The sequence below is a fragment of the Castor canadensis genome, chromosome 5 (genome assembly GCF_047511655.1).
Source record: "Castor canadensis chromosome 5, mCasCan1.hap1v2, whole genome shotgun sequence".
NCBI lineage: Eukaryota > Metazoa > Chordata > Mammalia > Rodentia > Castoridae > Castor > Castor canadensis.
The window spans coordinates 223,922-242,511 of record NC_133390.1 but is presented as its reverse complement, the minus strand read 5'-3'; the positions used below and the strand labels follow the sequence as shown (position 1 = coordinate 242,511).

Here is an 18,590-nt window from a genome sequence, read left to right as displayed (position 1 = left end):
AGGGCGCGGCTGACAGCGCGGCAGGGACGCGGACAGTCACGGGCGCCTGAGGGGCTGTGAGGACACCACCATAAGGCTGAGGACGCGGAAGACAGTCGCCTGGGCGGCACGGAAGTGAGTCCGACACAGGGATGCAAAGCCGGCCCCGCGCTCACGCCGCCCAGGCCCACCGGCCCTCGCGCTCCCCAGCCGCGCCTGTTCCTCATGCCGCGTTCACAGGGCCCGCCGGGATGACGCTCACCCGCCCCTCCAATGGCAGCCCGGAGCGGCCTCGACGCGGCCTCTGGGCCAATGGAAACGAGTCTTCCGTGTTGCTGGGCGGGACTAGGGGGCCCGCCGGCCAGAGGCCCGTCGCGCACGCGCGCTCCCCTTCCCTTCCGTTGCGCCCGTGCGCACCCGTGTGGCCTGCTGGCGGGCGGGGAAGCGCGGAGAGACGTCGGCGCTGAGGAGCCGCCCGCGCTCGTGCTCGCGCCTGTGCGGAGCCGTCAGGGCCGCGCCCCGCCCGCCTGCGGCCGCTGTGGGTTTGCAGGCCACGGGGAGTGCAGTAGTCGCCGGCCATGGCAGGCCGTGAGTGTCCCTTGGAGGCGGCGCCGCTGCCCGCCGAGGTGCGCGAGAGCCTGGCGGAGCTGGAACTGGAGCTGTCGGAAGGTGAGCGCCGGGCCGCCCTTCGGGACCCCTCCCGGGACTGCCGCTCAGGAACCCCCACCAAAGGACGGCACTCAGGGAACCTGCCCGGGACCCTTGCTCATGGACCCCCACCCCACCCCGGAGCCCCACTCAGGGAACCCGCCGGGGACCCCCTCCACCCGGGGACCCCCACCCGAGAACCTGCCCTGAACTCCCATCTTAAGACCGCCACCTAGGGAACCCTCCAGGGACCCTCAGCGGGGATCCCGAACCCAGTGATCAAGGAACCCATCCAGGACTCCCACCTATGGAACCTGCCAGGGACCCCCGCACCCCCAGCCCCTGGGTGCCACCATCCGGTCAGCCGAGGGGCGCCCCGGAGGGACTGGTGGAGTCTTAAGAATGAGTGATCTTGCCCACGGGTGGTCGTGCCTCCGGGGTGCCGAGGCCGCGCGTGGGCCCTGCTTGAAGAGCGGGCTGTGTCCTGTCCACAGGCTGCTGCTGCTCGCCAGGGCACAGACCTTGAGCCCAGCTCCATGCTGCGACTGCACCCCTGAGCTGTCTCCTCAGCTGTGAAATGAGGTTGTGACAGCACTTTCCTTTCTGGTTTATGAGGCTGAAATGCCTTCCTATATGCGAGACACTCAACTCTGGCAAGTTAACCCCGTTTGTAGAATTTTTAAAAGTTAAAAAAAGAGTCCAATAAATGTTTGCTGTTAAGAGTACAAACGGAGTAATCAGGCTTCAGAGGTGGTGGATGGAAAACATCAAAATGTTTCTTAACTCTGCTTTTGAGACTTAAATTCATTTTTCAGTGTTTAGAATCCATTTTTTCATCTTACTATTCCTTTAGTTCCAGATTTTTTTTTGTACTGGCATTTGAACTCAGGGCCTACACCTTAAGCCACACCACCAGCCCTTTTTTTGTGATAGGGTTTTTTGAGATAGGGTCTGGGGAACTGTTTGCCGGGGCTGGCTTCGAACCACGATCCTCCTGATCTCTGCCTCCTTAGTTAGGATTATAGGCGTGAGCCACTGGGGGCCCAGCCAGATTGGTATGTTTTGCTGGAGCTGGTGCAGTAAATTCTGATACAGCATCTAATGGCGTGAACTAACTTGTGTGATTCTTAGCAACGTGAGGAAGGGAGATGCTGTTTTCACTTTTGTTTAATGCATAATACAAAGTCTACTTGCAACTGCTTTGAATTCAACATTCAGAATTCTGTGCTATCTGGTACATTTGAGAAAAATGGAAGTGCAATAAAAGATGAGTAGATTTGAGAATTCTTGGTGATCAGGTGCTATTAGGAAGTCTGGAATTAGGAATGGTTCTGACAGGATCTACTGTATTGAATCTGATAAGTTTTTTTATCCAGGAAAAATTACTTAGATGTAGTTTAGCTTTAATATATGCCCAATATGTTTGTCCAGATCACTCTTGATTTCTGCTCCAGTATATTCATTGTTTCCTTAATTCCTTGTGATTGTATGTTTGAGTGGGTGCCAGAGTTGACAGTTAACTAAATTGCTTCCATTCCTTAAAAAACAAAAACAAAACCAAAAAAACCTCATTGAGCCTGGTGTCAGTGGCTTTCCCCTACAATCCTAGCTACTTGGGAGGCTGAGATCAGGAGGACAGCAATTTGAGGCCAGCCTAAGCAAATAATTTGAGAGACTGCATCTCCAAAATAACCAGAGCAAAAAAATGGAGTGGAGGTGTGGCGCAAGCAGTAGAATGCCTGCTTTGCGTGTGTGAGGCCCTGAGTTCAAACCAAAACAAACAAACAAAAAAAACCAAAAATGTTCCAGGGTTATCTTGAATATTTTAGAAAACTTTATAATGGAAGAAATATTTCTTAAGCAAATGTTTCTTATCTATTGAATCCATTTATACTGTTGTAATTTAGAGATAAGTAGGGAATGTGTAGGGAAGTAAAAGGTGTAAGATTCTGTTACACTGAGAGGAACCTGAAAAAGTAGCTTAAGCTGCAAATGGGGGGGACAATAAAGTGTTAAAAGAAACAGTAACATGCAGCAGCAGCCCGGGAGACCTGGCTTCTTTCCCTCTCCTGGCCAACATAGGTCAATGATTACTTGGACACGGTCACACTTGGCCTTGCTCCCTGGCACTTCCACAACTTAATGTTGGCTTCTACAGGTTGACATGGGGCCTCCCCTGTTTGACTTGGAGGTGCCTAATGATAGGGACTGTGTTTTAGGCAGACTTTGGGAAACTTGCCACAGTGACTGGCATCTGCTGTCTCACAATCTCCATTGAATTATAACGTCTCTAAACTTGGATTCGGTCATCTGTAAAAGAAGGTAAACATTAGCATTATTGACATTCAGGGTTCTTGTAAAGATTCACACAGACAGTGTATGTAAAAGTGCTTTGAAACCAGAAAGGCATTTTATTTATGAGTTAAAGGAATGTATTACTAATGAATCATAGTCCTAAAACAACCAAACTTAGTATCTCATCGTCATTTTTTGTTACCATCATTATTATTATTTTTTGATGACACTGGGCTTTGAACTCAGGGCTTTGTGCTTGCAAAGCAGGCACTCTACCACTTGCACCACACCTTCAGTCTACTTTGCTCTGATTATTTTGGAGATGGAGTCTTAGCAGCTGAGACTGGCCTCTAACTATGATCCTTCTGACTTCAGCCTTCTAAATAGCTAGGCTTACAGGTGTGCGCCACCGGCACCCAGTTTGTCATATTATTTTTATGCTTTGATCGCTTGATCAAAGAGGTTGTATAAGTGGAACTCGGTCTGAGCTGGGAGCTCCTCCTTCCCATAGTCAAGTGGAGAGATACACTTCTGGTTAGGAATGGATTAATGTCAAAAGCAGATAACTTTTCATAGAACTCAAATTTGTCTGAGTGAGATGTACCTTAAAACTTGGAGTTGTGACTGCTAGGTAGGTTGGAGGGAAGTGGAGGAGCTTGACACAGATAAGGATCTGTTCTCATGGAAACTGGTAGTGTGTGGCACCTGGACAGTCTGGAAAATCTGCGAGACTCCCCTCAGCTACATCACACTTCCCCTCCTCCCAGCATACTTTCCTTCAGCCTCACATACCTCCTCTCACCTGCACCATGCCCTTGCCTCCCCTGGGCCACACACAAGGTGGGACTACTTTGAAAATTCTGCTTCCCTTCCCTCCCTGTGCACCAGCAGGGACTAGCGTAAAGAAAGCTTCTGTCTTTGTCATATTATTTACACATAGTCTTTTCTTCAGTGTCCTCACTGATTCTGGTGATTGGGGCTGACCCTCATGGGAGGTTCTGGTCTTAGAATGTGCTCATTTTCCTCCCACAGGGCAAGTTTGCTGAATTTTGGTCATGGATTTCCAAGAGAGTAATAAGGCACAGCTATGTTCTTGCTCCCGTCTTGATTTCAGATCTCCTTCAGATTAAGATGATGATAAAGGATGGAGCTATACAGAACTCCACTCTTCTTAGACATTCCTCAACTATGAACACACAGAGAATTCATACATGTGGCTCCTGAATGCATATCAGATTAGGCATGGTGGTATGTGCCTATAATCCCAGCTACTCAGGAGGTAGAGGTAGGAGGATTGTGGGTAGAGTCCAATCCAGGACAAACAGAAATGTTAGCAATACACTATTTCAAAAAAATGCTGAGCATGTTGGCATATGTCTGTAATCCCAGCTACACAGTAGGCAGAGGTAGAAGGATCAGAGTCAGAGGTTGCCTGCTTGGGCAAAAGTGGGAGACCCTATCTGAAAAATAAACTAAACTAAAAAGGGCTTGGGACATGTCTCAAGGGGTAGAGTCAAGCCTGGAGTTCAACTCCCAGTACCACCCTGTCCTCCAAAGGAAAGTATATCAGAGTGGTCAAGGATGAAAGTGAGATCATTAGAAGTATAGCCTTGATTACTTGTTTTTTTTTTTTTTTTGGTGGCACTGCAGTTTGAACTCAGGGCCTCATGCTTGCTAGGTAGGTGCTGCTAAGTAGGTACTCTTAACACTTGAGCCACTCCACCAGCCCTAGCCTCGATTTTTAGAAAAAGAATCCCCAAACTTTTATATTTTACTAATGACTGTGACAAATTACCTTGGACACAGCAATACTGTAGTTATTGAAGTTATTGCTGCTGAACTAGTTTAAAAGCATTGACAATGACATTGAAGGCTTGTTTTGTTTTGGTGGCCTGAATGGGTTACAGAGGAAATTTCACACAATAGGCTGCATTTGCCCTACTCCTATTCCTTTATTCTGGCTACTAGGTCTGTTCCACAGCTTTAACTTTGGTCTATTGTTTTCCTGCATTCTGATGTACAGGGTCCCCAGCCTGGATGGAGTTAAATGAAAGGAGTTGAAAAGCTTGGTTTGTGCATGTACAGGAAGGGACTTCGTTCTCAAATCTGTGATACAATTCTTAGTTTTCAAAATGACAGCCTGATACTACCTTCATGTCAACAAACATTTGTTGTGCTTCCTACATATTTTGTGCAGTGTACAGGTTCTCAGCTGGGTGTGGTGATGTAATTCTGAAATTCCAGCATTTAGTAGGTGGACCATGAGGGTGGTAAGTTTGAGGCCAGAACTGGCTATTTAGTGAGTTCCAGTCCAGCCTGGGCTACATAGAGAGACCCTGTCTCAAAAACATTGTACTCATTTGTGCCCAAACACCATATTACTTTGAGCCTTCCCTGATCATCTGTGATGTGACTTCTTTCTTGGAACTCCCATTACACTTGTCCCGTCTTTTGGAGTTCTTGCCGCTTTTGTTTATGCATCTGTTACATGCATTCATTAATTCTGTAGTTGACCATAAGGCCTTGCACAGTGTTGTGTGGTAAGAACAACACAAGCACCCATAGCATGGAGGACAGTAAACCTGCTTCCGCGCCTGGTCTTTCCCCAGAGGAGACAGAAGTAATTGCTGGTGGTCCCCAGGCCATGTTTCATAGACCTTCAGGTCCCTGAGATCCTTTCTGGAGGATCCAAAAATAATGTAAAGATGCCATTTCTGTTTCACTGTGTTGACATTTGTATTGATGGTCCAAAACCACTGGTAGGGGAAGCTGCTGGCATGTTAGCACCAATCAAGGCAGGGACCCCCAACATATAGTAATCATTGTACTGTTTACCATGTCTCCATTAATAGTGAAAAAATAAAAGTGCCATTTGGACGCAACCACACCCTGATGAAGCAGTGAAGTAATTAATTTTTAAAAATCTCTACCCTGCTAGACAGGAGGATTGTGAATTCTAGGTCAGCCTAGGCTATACAGTGAGACCCTGTCTCAAAAAACCTAAATAAATAAATATTAAAAGTAAATAAAATAAAAAATAATTTAAAAACCTCTACCTTTGAGTACCTGTCGTCTTAATAGTCTGTGAGGAAGTGGGAAGTGTGCACGTGAAAAGCACTCTGCTGACAAGAGTGTGAGGAGCAGCAGTGTAAGGTTTGAGCTACAAAATGAACTAGCTACTTTTGTTGTGAAATGTCATTGTTACTTAAAAAGTGGATGGCAGGCAAACTCCAGATACTCAGACATGTATTTGGGAGATATATTTGTGAAAATAAATGAAGGATAATAACTGAACTTTATATAGCCGATGATAATTGTGCTTTTAAACAAAAATTAATAATTTGAAAAACTTTTATCTGCTATTGTGAGCTTACTGGTTTCCTAGTACTAGTATTTAAAGGTTTTGTTTGTTTGTTTTTGGGATTTTTTTTTTTTTGAGAAATTGGTGGCAATATTAGTGAAAGTTAAGTTTTTGATATTACATAATGAAGTGTGTCCATTTGGATATCTGAATAAGTCTGTGAATCAGTATTTTCCAAACGATCATTGTACCATGTTACAAAATTGTGTAAAAGATCCACTTGAAAGACAGAGCAATAGGTTTTTTTTGTTTGTTTGTTTGTTTTCATTTTTCTTTTATTATTCATATGTGCATACAAGGCTTGGTTCATTTCTCCCCCCTGCCCCCACCCCCTCCCTTACCACCCACTTCGCCCCCTCCCTCTCCCCCCCCTCAATACCCAGCAGAAACTATTTTGCCCTTATTTCTAATTTTGTTGTAGAGAGCGTATAAGCAATAATAGGAAGGAACAAGGGTTTTTGCTGGTTGAGATAAGGATAGCTATACAGGGCATTGACTCACATTGATTTTCTGTGCGTGGGTGTTACCTTCTAGGTTAATTCTTTTTGATCTAACCTTTTCTCTAGTACCTGTTCCCCTTTTACTGTTGGCCTCAGTTGCTTTTAAGGTATCTGCTTTAGTTTCTCTGCGTTAAGGGCAACAAATGCTAGCTAGTTTTTTAGGTGTCTTACCTATCCTCACCCCTCCCTTGTGTGCTCTCGCTTTTATCATGTGCTCATAGTCCAATCCCCTTGTTGTGTTTGCCCTTGATCTAATGTCCACATATGAGGGAGAACATACGATTTTTGGTTTTTTGAGCCAGGCTAACCTCACTCAGAGTGATGTTCTCCAATTCCATCCATTTACCAGCGAATGATAACATTTCGTTCTTCTTCATGGCTGCATAAAATTCCATTGTGTATAGATACCACATTTTCTTAATCCATTCGTCAGTGCTGGGGCATCTTGGCTGTTTCCATAACTTGGCTATTGTGAATAGTGCTGCAATAAACATGGGTGTGCAGGTGCCTCTGGAGTAACAGTCTTTTGGATATATCCCCAAGAGTGATAAGAGCAATAGGTTTTAATGTAACACTACAAGTTCATTGATACAGTTTTAGAGTCTATATTGCAATTATTCTTTAAGAAATTTACTTTGTTGTATGTAGTATCAGAGAAGAAAGTCCTCACAGTCTGAAAAGGCAGCTGAAATACTCCTTCCTTTTCCATCCTTAACTGTGTGAACAGGCTAGATTTGCTTCATGGACTTCGTCCAAAACCACACATGCTGGAGACTGGATGACAGAACAGCTATGAGAACCTAGTGTCTCCATGAAACCAGACAATAAAGGTATAAAAATGTAAGATACCTCTCCTCACCAAAATTTTTAGCAATCTATATTTTTATAGAAGTATTATTTAATATCTAGTAGGTTTATTACATTTTTAGTAACCAAATGTTTTTAAGAGTTGATTTCAATTTTAATGTGGTAAATATTGATAGATGTAACCCATATAAACAAGTTCTCTTTGGGACCTCAATTTTTTTTTTGGGTGGTGGTAGTACTGGGATTTGAACTCAGGGCTTTATGCCTGCTAGGCAGGTACTCTATCACTTGAGCCACTCTACCAGCCCAATAATTTTTAATAATGTGAAAGAATCCTGAGTCTAAATCATTTGAAAACTGTCTCATGTAACTCTAAAGCAACTTTTACTAAAATACATAGACATTATCATGTATTTATGTCTTTATAACATTTTAAGCCATTGTCTGGTATAATAAAGGTTTCTATTTAAATATGTAAGGACAAACAAGTATTTTAGTTATAAAACATACATTTGAAAAATCTCTAAAAAATGACAGACTAGTTGCTTGTATGTACCACTTAAACAAATTCATTGTTCATGATACTCAGACACAACATATTTAGTAAAGAAGAAATTTTGATCTTTTTTTGTGTGTGTTGTGCTGGGGTTGAACCCAGGGCCTCATACACAGAAGCACATGCTCTGCCAGCTAAGCTGCATGCCTGTATGAATCTGCTCATTTTTATGTCCCTAGCACCTTGCACATTTTGGGCATATTATGATTGTTTACTGAATTCGTAAACAAACACTTCAGATGGTGTTTGTTCTCAATTTCAAATCAAGAATTTTCTGTAATTGAACATATACCATTTTTTGGGCAGCATTAGAGTTTGAACTCAGGACTCCATGCTTGCTAGGCAGGCACTCTTACCACTTAAGCCACTCTTACCACTTGAGCCACTCCTCCAGCCCGTTTTTCTCTGGTTATTTTGGAGATAGGGAATCAATTTTTGCCCTCCTGGTATGAACTGCAGTCCTCCTATTTTAAGCTTCCTGCTGTTGCTGGGATGATAGGTACATGCCACTACACCAGCTTTTTTCTGTTGAGATGGGGTCTTGAAAACTTTCTTGCCTGGGCTGGTCTCAAATTCAATCCTCCCGATCTCAGTCTCCCACGTAGCTAGAATTATAGGTGTTAGCCACCAGCACCTGGCTACACACGCACAGTGTGTTTTAACAGCCTTTCAAATTCAGTGAAGCCATCAGCAGTACAACTTGTGTCTCAGGGAGCCAGTGACCAGGCCATGGTGCTGCTCTGAATCAGTAAAAAGAGGCTGGAGTTTGAAGTGAGTGTGCTGCTCTGCCTCTTCTAGAAGTCACTGAGCCAGAGGGCCTGCTGGCAGGGCTTGAGGGCTCATATCTCACTGTACGTTGCCTGGCTCTCTGAGGGCATGCTAACTGAGGACCTCAGTAGCCATACTCTGCATCCACATATACAAGGGTACATCCCTGGGAATACTGCTGGGGTCTCAAGGACTCCACATTGCTCTGCTGAAAGTGACTCAGAGCTTCCTACAGCTGAGGCTCCTGCCCAACCTGCCTACCTTCTGTCTCCTTTAGCATGGACTAACAGCACCCCACCCCATTTACCCTCACAGCAGTTTTCCCACACAAATCCCTTGCCAGTCTGCTCACTTAATGGCATCTGCTTCTCAGAGAACTTGAACTGTTGCCTGGGGTCACTGGTGTAGACCCATATTAGAAGGGCTGGCTTATTGTGTGGTTGCTTCAAATATCTATCTCCTTTATTGAGACAGATTGAGATTGTACCTGGTGCAGAGTTGTTATTCCATGTATATTGAATTGTATTATTCACTCTTCTCAGGACCCTGCTGCACTCTGCACTCTGGTTTAGTGGTCCATTGTTAAACTTCTTAAGAGCATGGCTGATCTGAACTTGCCTTGTTCCCAGGCACTAGATAACTTATGTGTTGGTTACTCTTGATTGGATTGAGACACCTAGGAGAGCATACTCCTGGATGTGTCTGTGAGGGTACTTCCAAAGACTATTAAGGGGGAAAGATTGCCTTCGGTTAGGCAGCACTGAATAGGTTAGGGCCCAGATGGAGCAAAAGGAGAAAAAGAAGGAAGCAGACATGCCCTTTCTCTGCTTTCTGGCCACCAGGAGGTGAGCAACTTTGCTCTGCCGTATGCTTCTGCTGCCGTGATACTCTGCTTCACCATAGGCAATGCAGCAAACTAGCCATGGTCTGAAACCATGAGCCAGAGTAAATATTTCCTCCTTTTAAATTGTTTCTCTCAGGTTTTGTCATAGCAGCTAAAAGCTAACTAACACAACTTAGTTACACTTCCAACCTCTGCCATAAAGAAAGGCTTATTCCATTTGCCTGCTCTTAATAACTGGTGGAGAGAGGAAGGGACTGTAGGAGATGAGTGTAGACCAGCAGTCTGAGAATACTCTGGGCAAACAGCTTGAGAGATAAGAGGGGCATCCCAAGCAGAGGGGTTGGACAGGCCGTGGCCATAGGAGGCAAGAGCCCAGGGAGCCATGTGAAGAGCAAGGCAGGCTGTAGGAGACAGACCAGAAAGGAAGCCATGGCCAGGCTGGCCTGGTGAGTCTTGAGTTTCTGTTTTCAGTGTGATGAGCAGCTGCTGGGACTTTTGCTGCTTGGGCCATTTGTGTTTGTAAAGACTAGCTGCTGAGTCAGAATTGATGGATGGAGACAGAGGTAAAGCCAGAGAAACTAGCTGGGAGGCAGTGCTGTTAGGGGGGAGTGGCCATGGGGATTGTGGGTGGTGGCTGCAGGGGAGGGCAAGGAGATACAGTTGGATCTTAGTGATGTCTGAGAGTAGAACTTAGGGGTATTTCCAGGGCCTAGATGCTCAGGTTGGGACAGTTAGACACAAAGAATTGAATCCTGGCTTTGGGACTTGAGACACTGAATGCATAATGCTGAGATAGGGGAAAGACAGGGACAACTAATTTGAGGGAAATCTAAGGAAGGACTCGAGAGTTTCAAGGAAGAAGTTGTCTAAACACAGTCCTGTGGGAATGTTGTCACATGTGATGTGCCAGTCTGGACATTTCATTCACTGTGGCCTTCAAATATGTGTTGAGGGGTTGGCGTAGTATACAGTTTGTAAGTTCCTGTTCTCATAGAGTACATCCTGAGGGATGTGCCTCCCATCCGAGGGACAACAATGTGAATAGTAACATGTGGGTATCAGATCAATTGCTATTGAGAGAAGTCCAGAGAGCAGGGTGAGGGTACATGTGCATGCCTAAGGTCAAGAGGCTACAATTTCCTCATGGGTGAACAAGACAGGTTCCCTTGAGGAGTGATGTTTAAGCCAAGATGAGTACCATGTATATTTCTGAGAAATTTGTCTGGGTAGAGGACTCTGAAGATGAAGAGGCCTCAAGGTAGGTGAAGGCCTATTCTTTATGAGGACCATGTGCATGGAGCATGGGGGAATGAATAGGAATGGAAGCAGCCCCACAGGCCCTCTGAGTCCTTGTGGACTGGTGTTTACTCCAAAGGAGAGGAACTGTGGAGGAGTGCCGTTGTGTGATAGGTGCTTGTGTAGGATCTCTGTTCCCAGGATGAGACAAGTCAAGCAAGAAGAGACTGGAGGCTGAGCATGAGGATCAAGGTAAGACAGAGATGCCACCTAGTCAGCTTGATGGTTTTGCTGTTTTGAGAATGCATACCTTACTGTATTCAATAAATGTTTATCAAATTCCTTTTGTGTGTAACAGGTGTTGCTAACGTTAAGAATTTGCCATTCTAAGCCCAGTGCCAGTGGCTCACGCTTGTAATCCTAGCTGCTCAGGAGGCAGAGATCATGAAGTGTATGATTCAAAGCCACCCCAGCCAAATAGTTCATGACACCCTATCTCAAAAATACCCAACACAAAAAATGCCTGACAGAGTGGCTCAAGTGGTAGAGTGCCTGCCTAGTGAGTTTAAGACCCTGAGTTCAAACCCCAGAACTGCCAAAAAAAGTTTGCCATTCTAATGCTCGGTCCCCTCTGGCGTTAGTTTCATTGGTATTTGTGGGCTAGTCTGACTCCTGACTACCAATTGTAAAACTGTTTCTATTGACAAGTGACTTGTGGCTGCCAACTCTTTTAGCTTGATGGGTCTCCCTTGTGTGACTTGTGGCACCACCTACTTTTCTCTAGGAAATACTTATTGTAGGGAGGTAATTTTCAACAATTCTGTGTCTTATGTTTGTCTTCTCCACCCAGCAGTACTAAGCACTTTGAAGAGGGTGGCAGTGCTGTTTTGATTGTACTGACTAGGCCTGTGAATGGCCTTGGTCTCTCATATCAGGCCCTTACTGGCAGGGAGGAAACAACATGCCTCCCAGCACCCCCTTCTGCTCAGCCAGGCTTGCAGCCCAGGCACAGGGATTTGTACATCAGTCTGTGTCTTCTGTGCGCCTCTGTTGACCATTTGGCTCCTTTCTATCTTTTGACCTTCGGTCCCACAAAGTGAGGCAAATACGTATCCAGGAAAAGCGGTTCAGGGGCGGGCTTACTGATCTGCTAGAACAGACCAAAGACTCAGAATATTTGCCAGATGAAGTGTCATGGAAACAGAGTTTGGGGGCATGGAGTCATCCATGTGCCTGAGCCTGGCACCTCCCCACTTTCCCCTCTTAAGATGTCCTGGGCTCCTGAGGGGTAGCAGCAGCTCAAATGGTGACTGGGGACCATGAACTTGCAGGGGTACATTTCAGACTTTGGCTCTGTATTAATTAGCCATAGGGAAAGAGTAGAAATCCTGTATCTTCATCAGTCTATACTAACTATCCATGATTTAAAAATATGATTTGGGGAATAATGGAAAAATAATTTTTACTCCTTTTCAGATATAAGAACTTTTCCTATAGCATCTGTAGTAAAGGAGCTTGACAGTGAGTCTCTGAAACTCAGAGGACACACTTGTTCACATGTAGCAGCCTTAACCTCCAGTGAGCCACGCTCAAGGCAGGACCTGCAAGGAGGTAATTAAGGCTGCATGAGGCTATAAGGGTGGGGCCCTAGTCCAGCGGGACTGCTGAACTTACAAGAGGAGGAGGAAACACCAGGGTTGTGTGTGTGGAGGAGAAGCAGTATGAGGACATAGAGAAAAGGCCCTGTTTGCAAGCTGAGGAGAGGGCCCTTGCCAGAAGCCAGCTCTACTGGCACCTTGACTTTGGACTTCCAGTCTCTAGAATAGTGAGGAGTGGATTTCTGTTATTTTGTCCCCTGTACCCAGGCTGAATTCTTTGCTATGGCTGCCAAAGACTTTGTCTTCTTGTTGTTCAGGTTCATCAGACTGAGTGCAGGAGGTTCACTGCCTCATGGGGTGAGAGACATGATACTAGCAATGTCACGAAATGTGTCCAGGGCCAGAAGGGGAATGACTGGGTGCCCTGTGAGCAGGGAGTGAGCAAGGAGTAACCATGGGTGCCCTGTGGGTGGGGAGTGAACAGGTGCCGAGTGAGTGGTGCTGACAGATGAAGTGAGGCTTCCTCCTGTTTAGAAAGCCTGTGTGCGGAGGCTGGAGTAGGAAAGCAGGAAGGATGTGCTAGACCAAGCAGGGTGGCCAGAGCTGGGTGAGCCACAGCAGTCCAGACAGTGTTCCCCATGCAGATGAGTAGATAGTGCTGGTTGGGAAAGGAAGGGGCAGCCTCATGGAAGGAATCACACTTCCTAGGAAGGAATTTTGATGAGGATGTCTGGAATCTGGGCCAGTGTTAGAACACTCAGATTCCTCTTGCAGCCAGTTGGGTGTTAGGTATGTGTGAGATGACCAAGGGTAAGACAGGAAGAAAGGCTGGCACCTGTCAGCTCTAGAGGTATGCTATCCAGAACTTTCTGCAGTGATAGACTGTAAGTTGATGTCCACCGTCATAGCCACTAACCACATGTGGCTATTTAACACTTGACACATGGCCAGAGGGACTGGGGAACTGAATATTCTATTTAGTTTACTTTCAGTTAATTACTCTTTAAATAACCACATATTACTGTGGCCGCTTTCTTGACCAACACATCAAAGTGTGTGTTCTCTATCCATTTGAGAAGAGGCATCCTACTGGAAAGAGAAATGTCATCAAAATGCTTTATGTGCAGTTGTCTACCCTACTCTTGCCCATGGGAATGAAATGGGAAAGATGGAAATATGATGTGCTTGTACATTCAAGAACTCGTGAAATCCTTAAAACAGAGATTTTCTGTTTTTAAGAAGAGTTTTCAGGGTAGGTATTCTTGGACACTTTTATTTTGAACAGGTCTCCTTCATGATAGAGACAACAGTTCCTTTTTCAAAGGTATTAAGCAGTAATTAAAGTATCCCTTATGTAGTCTCTGTTGCTCTCTTTGATTTATAATGATTATTCTGGCAATGTGTAAGATACATTGGTGGGGTCTGAAGCTGGGGGACAGAAAAGTTAGTTTGAAGATTCTGTGGCATTCTGGACAGGGCTGAGCCAGTGGGATGAAGATGACCAGAAGTATAGCCAGCAGGCTTTAAGAATTGAGTTTCTGAAATGAGTGTCTGGAAGTGGTAGAACACAGAAAGAGCATGAGATGTCTAGGAGATGTGAATGACGTCTAGGGGCATTTAGATATGTGGGTCTGGCACTTTCTAGGAAGGAATAGGCTCAAGGAAGAAATTTGGAAGACTTTTGTACATAAATAGTAATTGGAGTGAGTGTGATTGACAAGAAGGAAAAACTGAATGATGCACAAAAGAGCCCAGAACAATCCTTGAGGAACACACATCCATAAAGGAAAGGCAGAGAATGTTGATGAAGGTCCCCACAGAGGGGTACAGCAGGAGCATGGGTGTCTGTGCAGTGAGGTAGGAAGGAGACAAGTATTTGTGGAGTGGAAGGTTTCCTGGGTCCCTGTTCATGACCAACTGTTAGGTAAAGGTGACTGTCCTACAAATCTCATTGAGATGATTGAAGAGGTTTTAAAAATTGAAGGAGACTCACAGCAGTCTAGATTCTGGGAAGTGGAAGTGGTGGAGCCAACCAGTAAGAGCTGCCTGATTAGCTGATGAGAAGCTGATGCACAGGGCACCCTTTGAACTGAGTTAGGGGTGGACATAGGAGTAGCAGGTCAGTCTGGGGAGGAGAGGATCAGCTTCCTGATTTTCTCGTCTGTAGAAGGCACCACAGTTGTATAGGGAAGTGGTCCCAGTGGGCAGGTCCATCCTGTGCCTCAGCTGGACAGCTTTTCTGCACACACCCCTCTGAAGACTTCATTTGAAGGAAGGTGTGCTGTGATGTTTAAGTCCTCTAATTGCAAAAATAGTCTAAGTTCTAATTATGTGTGTCCAGTAAGAGTTGTATTATGCTATGTCTTTGACTCGCCAATGTTTAAAATCCATCTTCTATTAAGTGCTATTTTATATTTTGAAAAGTTTGTCTATTTACACATTTACAACATAAATAACCAACTCATTACCACAAACCATGTTTTTATGGAAGAATCTCATTATTCTCTTCTATGATATTGTTATCTATCTGGCTTTATGGCTTGACCACATGTCAGGGTCCTACTTGAGTTTAAGGAGAGTATTTACTTATTTATCTTCTTTTACTTTATGAATGAGAAGAGTAATGGGATAATTAATTTCATAAACACTGTAGAGAATGTGGCATGCACTCACACTAAGTAAGTACTATCTGGTCCTTGAGAAGTACAATGTAGCTGACTACAGACTTCAGTTTGAACATCTTTTAAGAGTTAGAAACTGTCAGGCTGGATATGGAGCTCGGTGGGTAAAACACTGCTTATTGATTATATCATGGTGTACTAATACATGAGGCTTTGTGTTGGATCCTCAGCACCACCAAAAATTCTGTTGAATGTGGATGACTGCTTTTCATTTAATGTTTTAATGCTTTTTCAAATTGTGACATATTTCAAGCATACAGAAAATTGGTGAGAAGTGTGGTACACATACCCATGTTCTTATCACTCAGCCTGTCAGGATTTTGCCACATTAACTCCTGACCTTTTTCAAAGACCTTTTACAGAGAAAGTTGAAACCCACTTGTTTTGATTCTGTTTTCCATCCTCCCTTCTGAATTTGGTGTTTTATCATTTTATTGTATTCCTTAAACTATATGTCCTTAAATGATCTACAGTGATGTTTTGCATGTTTTGAAATTTTACGTAAATGATTTATATGAATCCTTCTGAAACTTTCTTTTCAATCTGAGTATTTTTTAAAATTAAGATGATGACATGTAATTCTAACCAACTGCTCTATAGTAGTCTTATTATACCATGGCGTATTAATTTTTTTCTCCCCAGTATATTTTTTTCTTTGAGATGAGATCTCATTATATTGTCCTGATTGGCCCTGAACTGTGCTCAAGTGATCCTCCTGCCTTAGTGTCCTGTGTAGCTGGGACTGCAGGTGCAGGCCACCATGCCTTGTTCCTTGAGTGTATTTTGGAACAAATAGAGTATTGTCAGTCTTCCAAGTTGGGCACAGCATCACTACAGTCCTCTTGGAGAAGAATGCCCAGGGGGGGCTCTTATTAGCATCAACTGGCATGGGAGGGGTCAGGAAGAGAAGGTCCTGGGGAGAGTCACAGATGGGCTGGAACATGAACTGCTGGCATGAAGTGTAGGAGTCAAAGTGGAGGAAGCAGGTCTAGGCCACTCTGGGTCTCACTCATAGTCTCACTCTTACTCTATAGGTTGATGTACACCTGCTAGACATATCAAGGTTATATATAAACCATTAGTAAATGCTGGTTAGGGTAGGTAAATCTGATAGCACTGATCTAGACATTTTTGCCTAAGGCAAGCTAAGGAAGCACATGCATCTTTTCCTAACAGTATAGCAAAATCAAAGCTTCATCTGTATCCACATCTGTACCTACATCTACACTTTTCACCTACATGTATATCCACACTTACACTGACATCTGTATCTACACCTATATCTATATCTATATATCTATACCTATGTATACACCTATATCTGTATTTGCATCTACAGTTGTATTTATGTCTGTATCTATACCTGCATCTGTGTCTACATCCATATCTGTACCTACGTCTACATCTGTATGTACATCTGTCTAGACCTGTATTTACATCTATACCTATATACACCTACATCTGTATTTACATATATATAGTCACCTATATCAACATCTACACCTACACCTATATCTATATTTACATCTACATCTGTAGTGATAGCTTATATCTTCATCTACATCTTAGTTGGGTACATACTTGTAGTGAGCTCAGTGGTGGTCCCTGGAATCTGAAATCAATGCCCCCTTGTATGGAGCAAGGTCTTTGAAGATGTGATTAAATGAAGGGTCCTGAATTACATAGGATTTCTGGTAGACTATAAGTGCCATCACAAATGTTCTTAGAAGAAAACGGCAGAAGGAGATTAGACACAGAGGAGGGAGGAGTCCATGTGAGCACCAAGATAGGTTGGAGTGATGCAACCACAAGTCAAGGAAGGTCAGAAGTCCCCAGAAGCCAGAGGAGTCAAGCAGTGATTTACCCCAGAGCCTTCAGAGGAAGTGAAGCTTTATGTTAATCTGACTTTGGCTGCAAAACTAATTTTGGACTTCCAACCTTGAGAGCTATGAGAGAGTAAGTTTCCTTTGTCCCAAGCCTAGAAATTCATGGTAATTTGTTACAGTAGCCACAGGAAACTTATCCTTAGAGAAGACAATGTTAGAGAAGCCTTAGAGAAGAGGGTGTTTTCATTGTTCTTTTTACCTCTTACATTGTTAATAGTATTGGGGGGTCAAGAGGTCTTTTCCTGTCTTATGGCCATGAACATATCTCCTATGTGAGTTTTTTAGAAGCTCTGATGTTTTTCTTTTATATTTAGATGCATAACACACTTGGAGTTGAATTTCATGTACAGTGTGAAAGAAGAGTCTTTTCACTTCTGTTCCATGTGGGTTTTCAGTTGCCCCAGAACATTTGGAAAAGGTCATCTTTCCTACTGCTTGGGACTGTTCTGCTTTGTGTCTCCATATGTCCATCTTAGCACCTGCTCTATTCCGTACTGTAGCTTAAATAAGTCTGTCATTTTTATTTTATTTTTTTTTTCAAGCTCAATTTAGCTAATCATAGCCCTTTGTATTTCCATATATAATTCAGAGTCAGGTTGTCAGTTTTTATGTAAAAAACCTGCAAGAATTTTAATTGGAATTACTGAGACTGACTCTTCAGTCTTGAGTCTTCAGATTTACATGGTATATGCACGTATTGCCTTAGGATGTCTTTTATCTCTGTAATGCATCATTAAATTTTTTCCTAGATTTCAGATACAGTATTTTTTCACTCCTTAGGATTATGTGTTTTTGGTTTTTTTTTAAATTCACAATCCTACATTTAATTCTTTGAACATACCAATCATGATGATTTTGAAGTTCCATCATGTGTGTCTTTCCACTGTTGTTTCTCATGGTTTTAGCTATAGTTTCTTGCTGTCTTATATGGATGGTTATTTCTGATCAAGTGCCAGACCTCTGTCTGTGGGGATGATTTGTGGCTTGAGATGATGCCATATTCTTCCATAGAGGGTTAACATTTGCTCTGGCAGGAGGATAGTGTGGGGCATGTGCAGTCCATGGTCACCTTATCCACATATGAAGAAAGTGGGTTGAAGCTAGAGTAAGTCCTGTGAGGGCTGCTTTATTTTTCATTCTTACCCATGGTGTGGTCCTTCCACATGCAACAGACGACTTGGGCAGTTCCCAGTGCCCCTTTCCTTGGTGATCTCACAGCTCCACAAGTCTGAGTCAAAGTTCTGCTTAGCTCAACCACTTGGCAGACCCTTAAGGGGAAAGTTGACCCCTGATTCTTCCTATCATTCTTAGTTGTGTAATATCTTCAGATTAAAAAACGTATTAATACAGTCTTTCTGATTGTTTCAGGAGGGATGTGGTCTGAGCCCTGTAATTCTACCATTGCACAAATGGAATTCCTCTGTGTGTGTT

The 18,590-nt window shown here is 43.9% G+C and overlaps 1 protein-coding gene across 6 annotated transcripts in view; it reads left to right on the top strand.

The window, feature by feature from the left end:
• The first annotated feature begins 446 nt into the window (after positions 1-446).
• Dip2a (disco interacting protein 2 homolog A) overlaps positions 447-18,590 on the top strand; it is a 119,390-nt gene continuing 101,246 nt past the window's right edge. Inside the window, exons 1-2 of one of the 6 annotated variants that reach the window (XM_074072448.1) lie at positions 538-648; positions 7,511-7,613. In XM_074072448.1, the coding sequence (XP_073928549.1) occupies positions 7,595-7,613 (19 nt within the window). In that variant the 5' untranslated portion in view covers positions 538-648; positions 7,511-7,594. Of the gene's footprint in view, positions 649-7,510; positions 7,614-18,590 lie in introns of all 6 variants that reach the window. The other 5 variants (XM_074072450.1, XM_074072451.1, XM_074072449.1 and 2 more) reach the window with 5 other exon arrangements.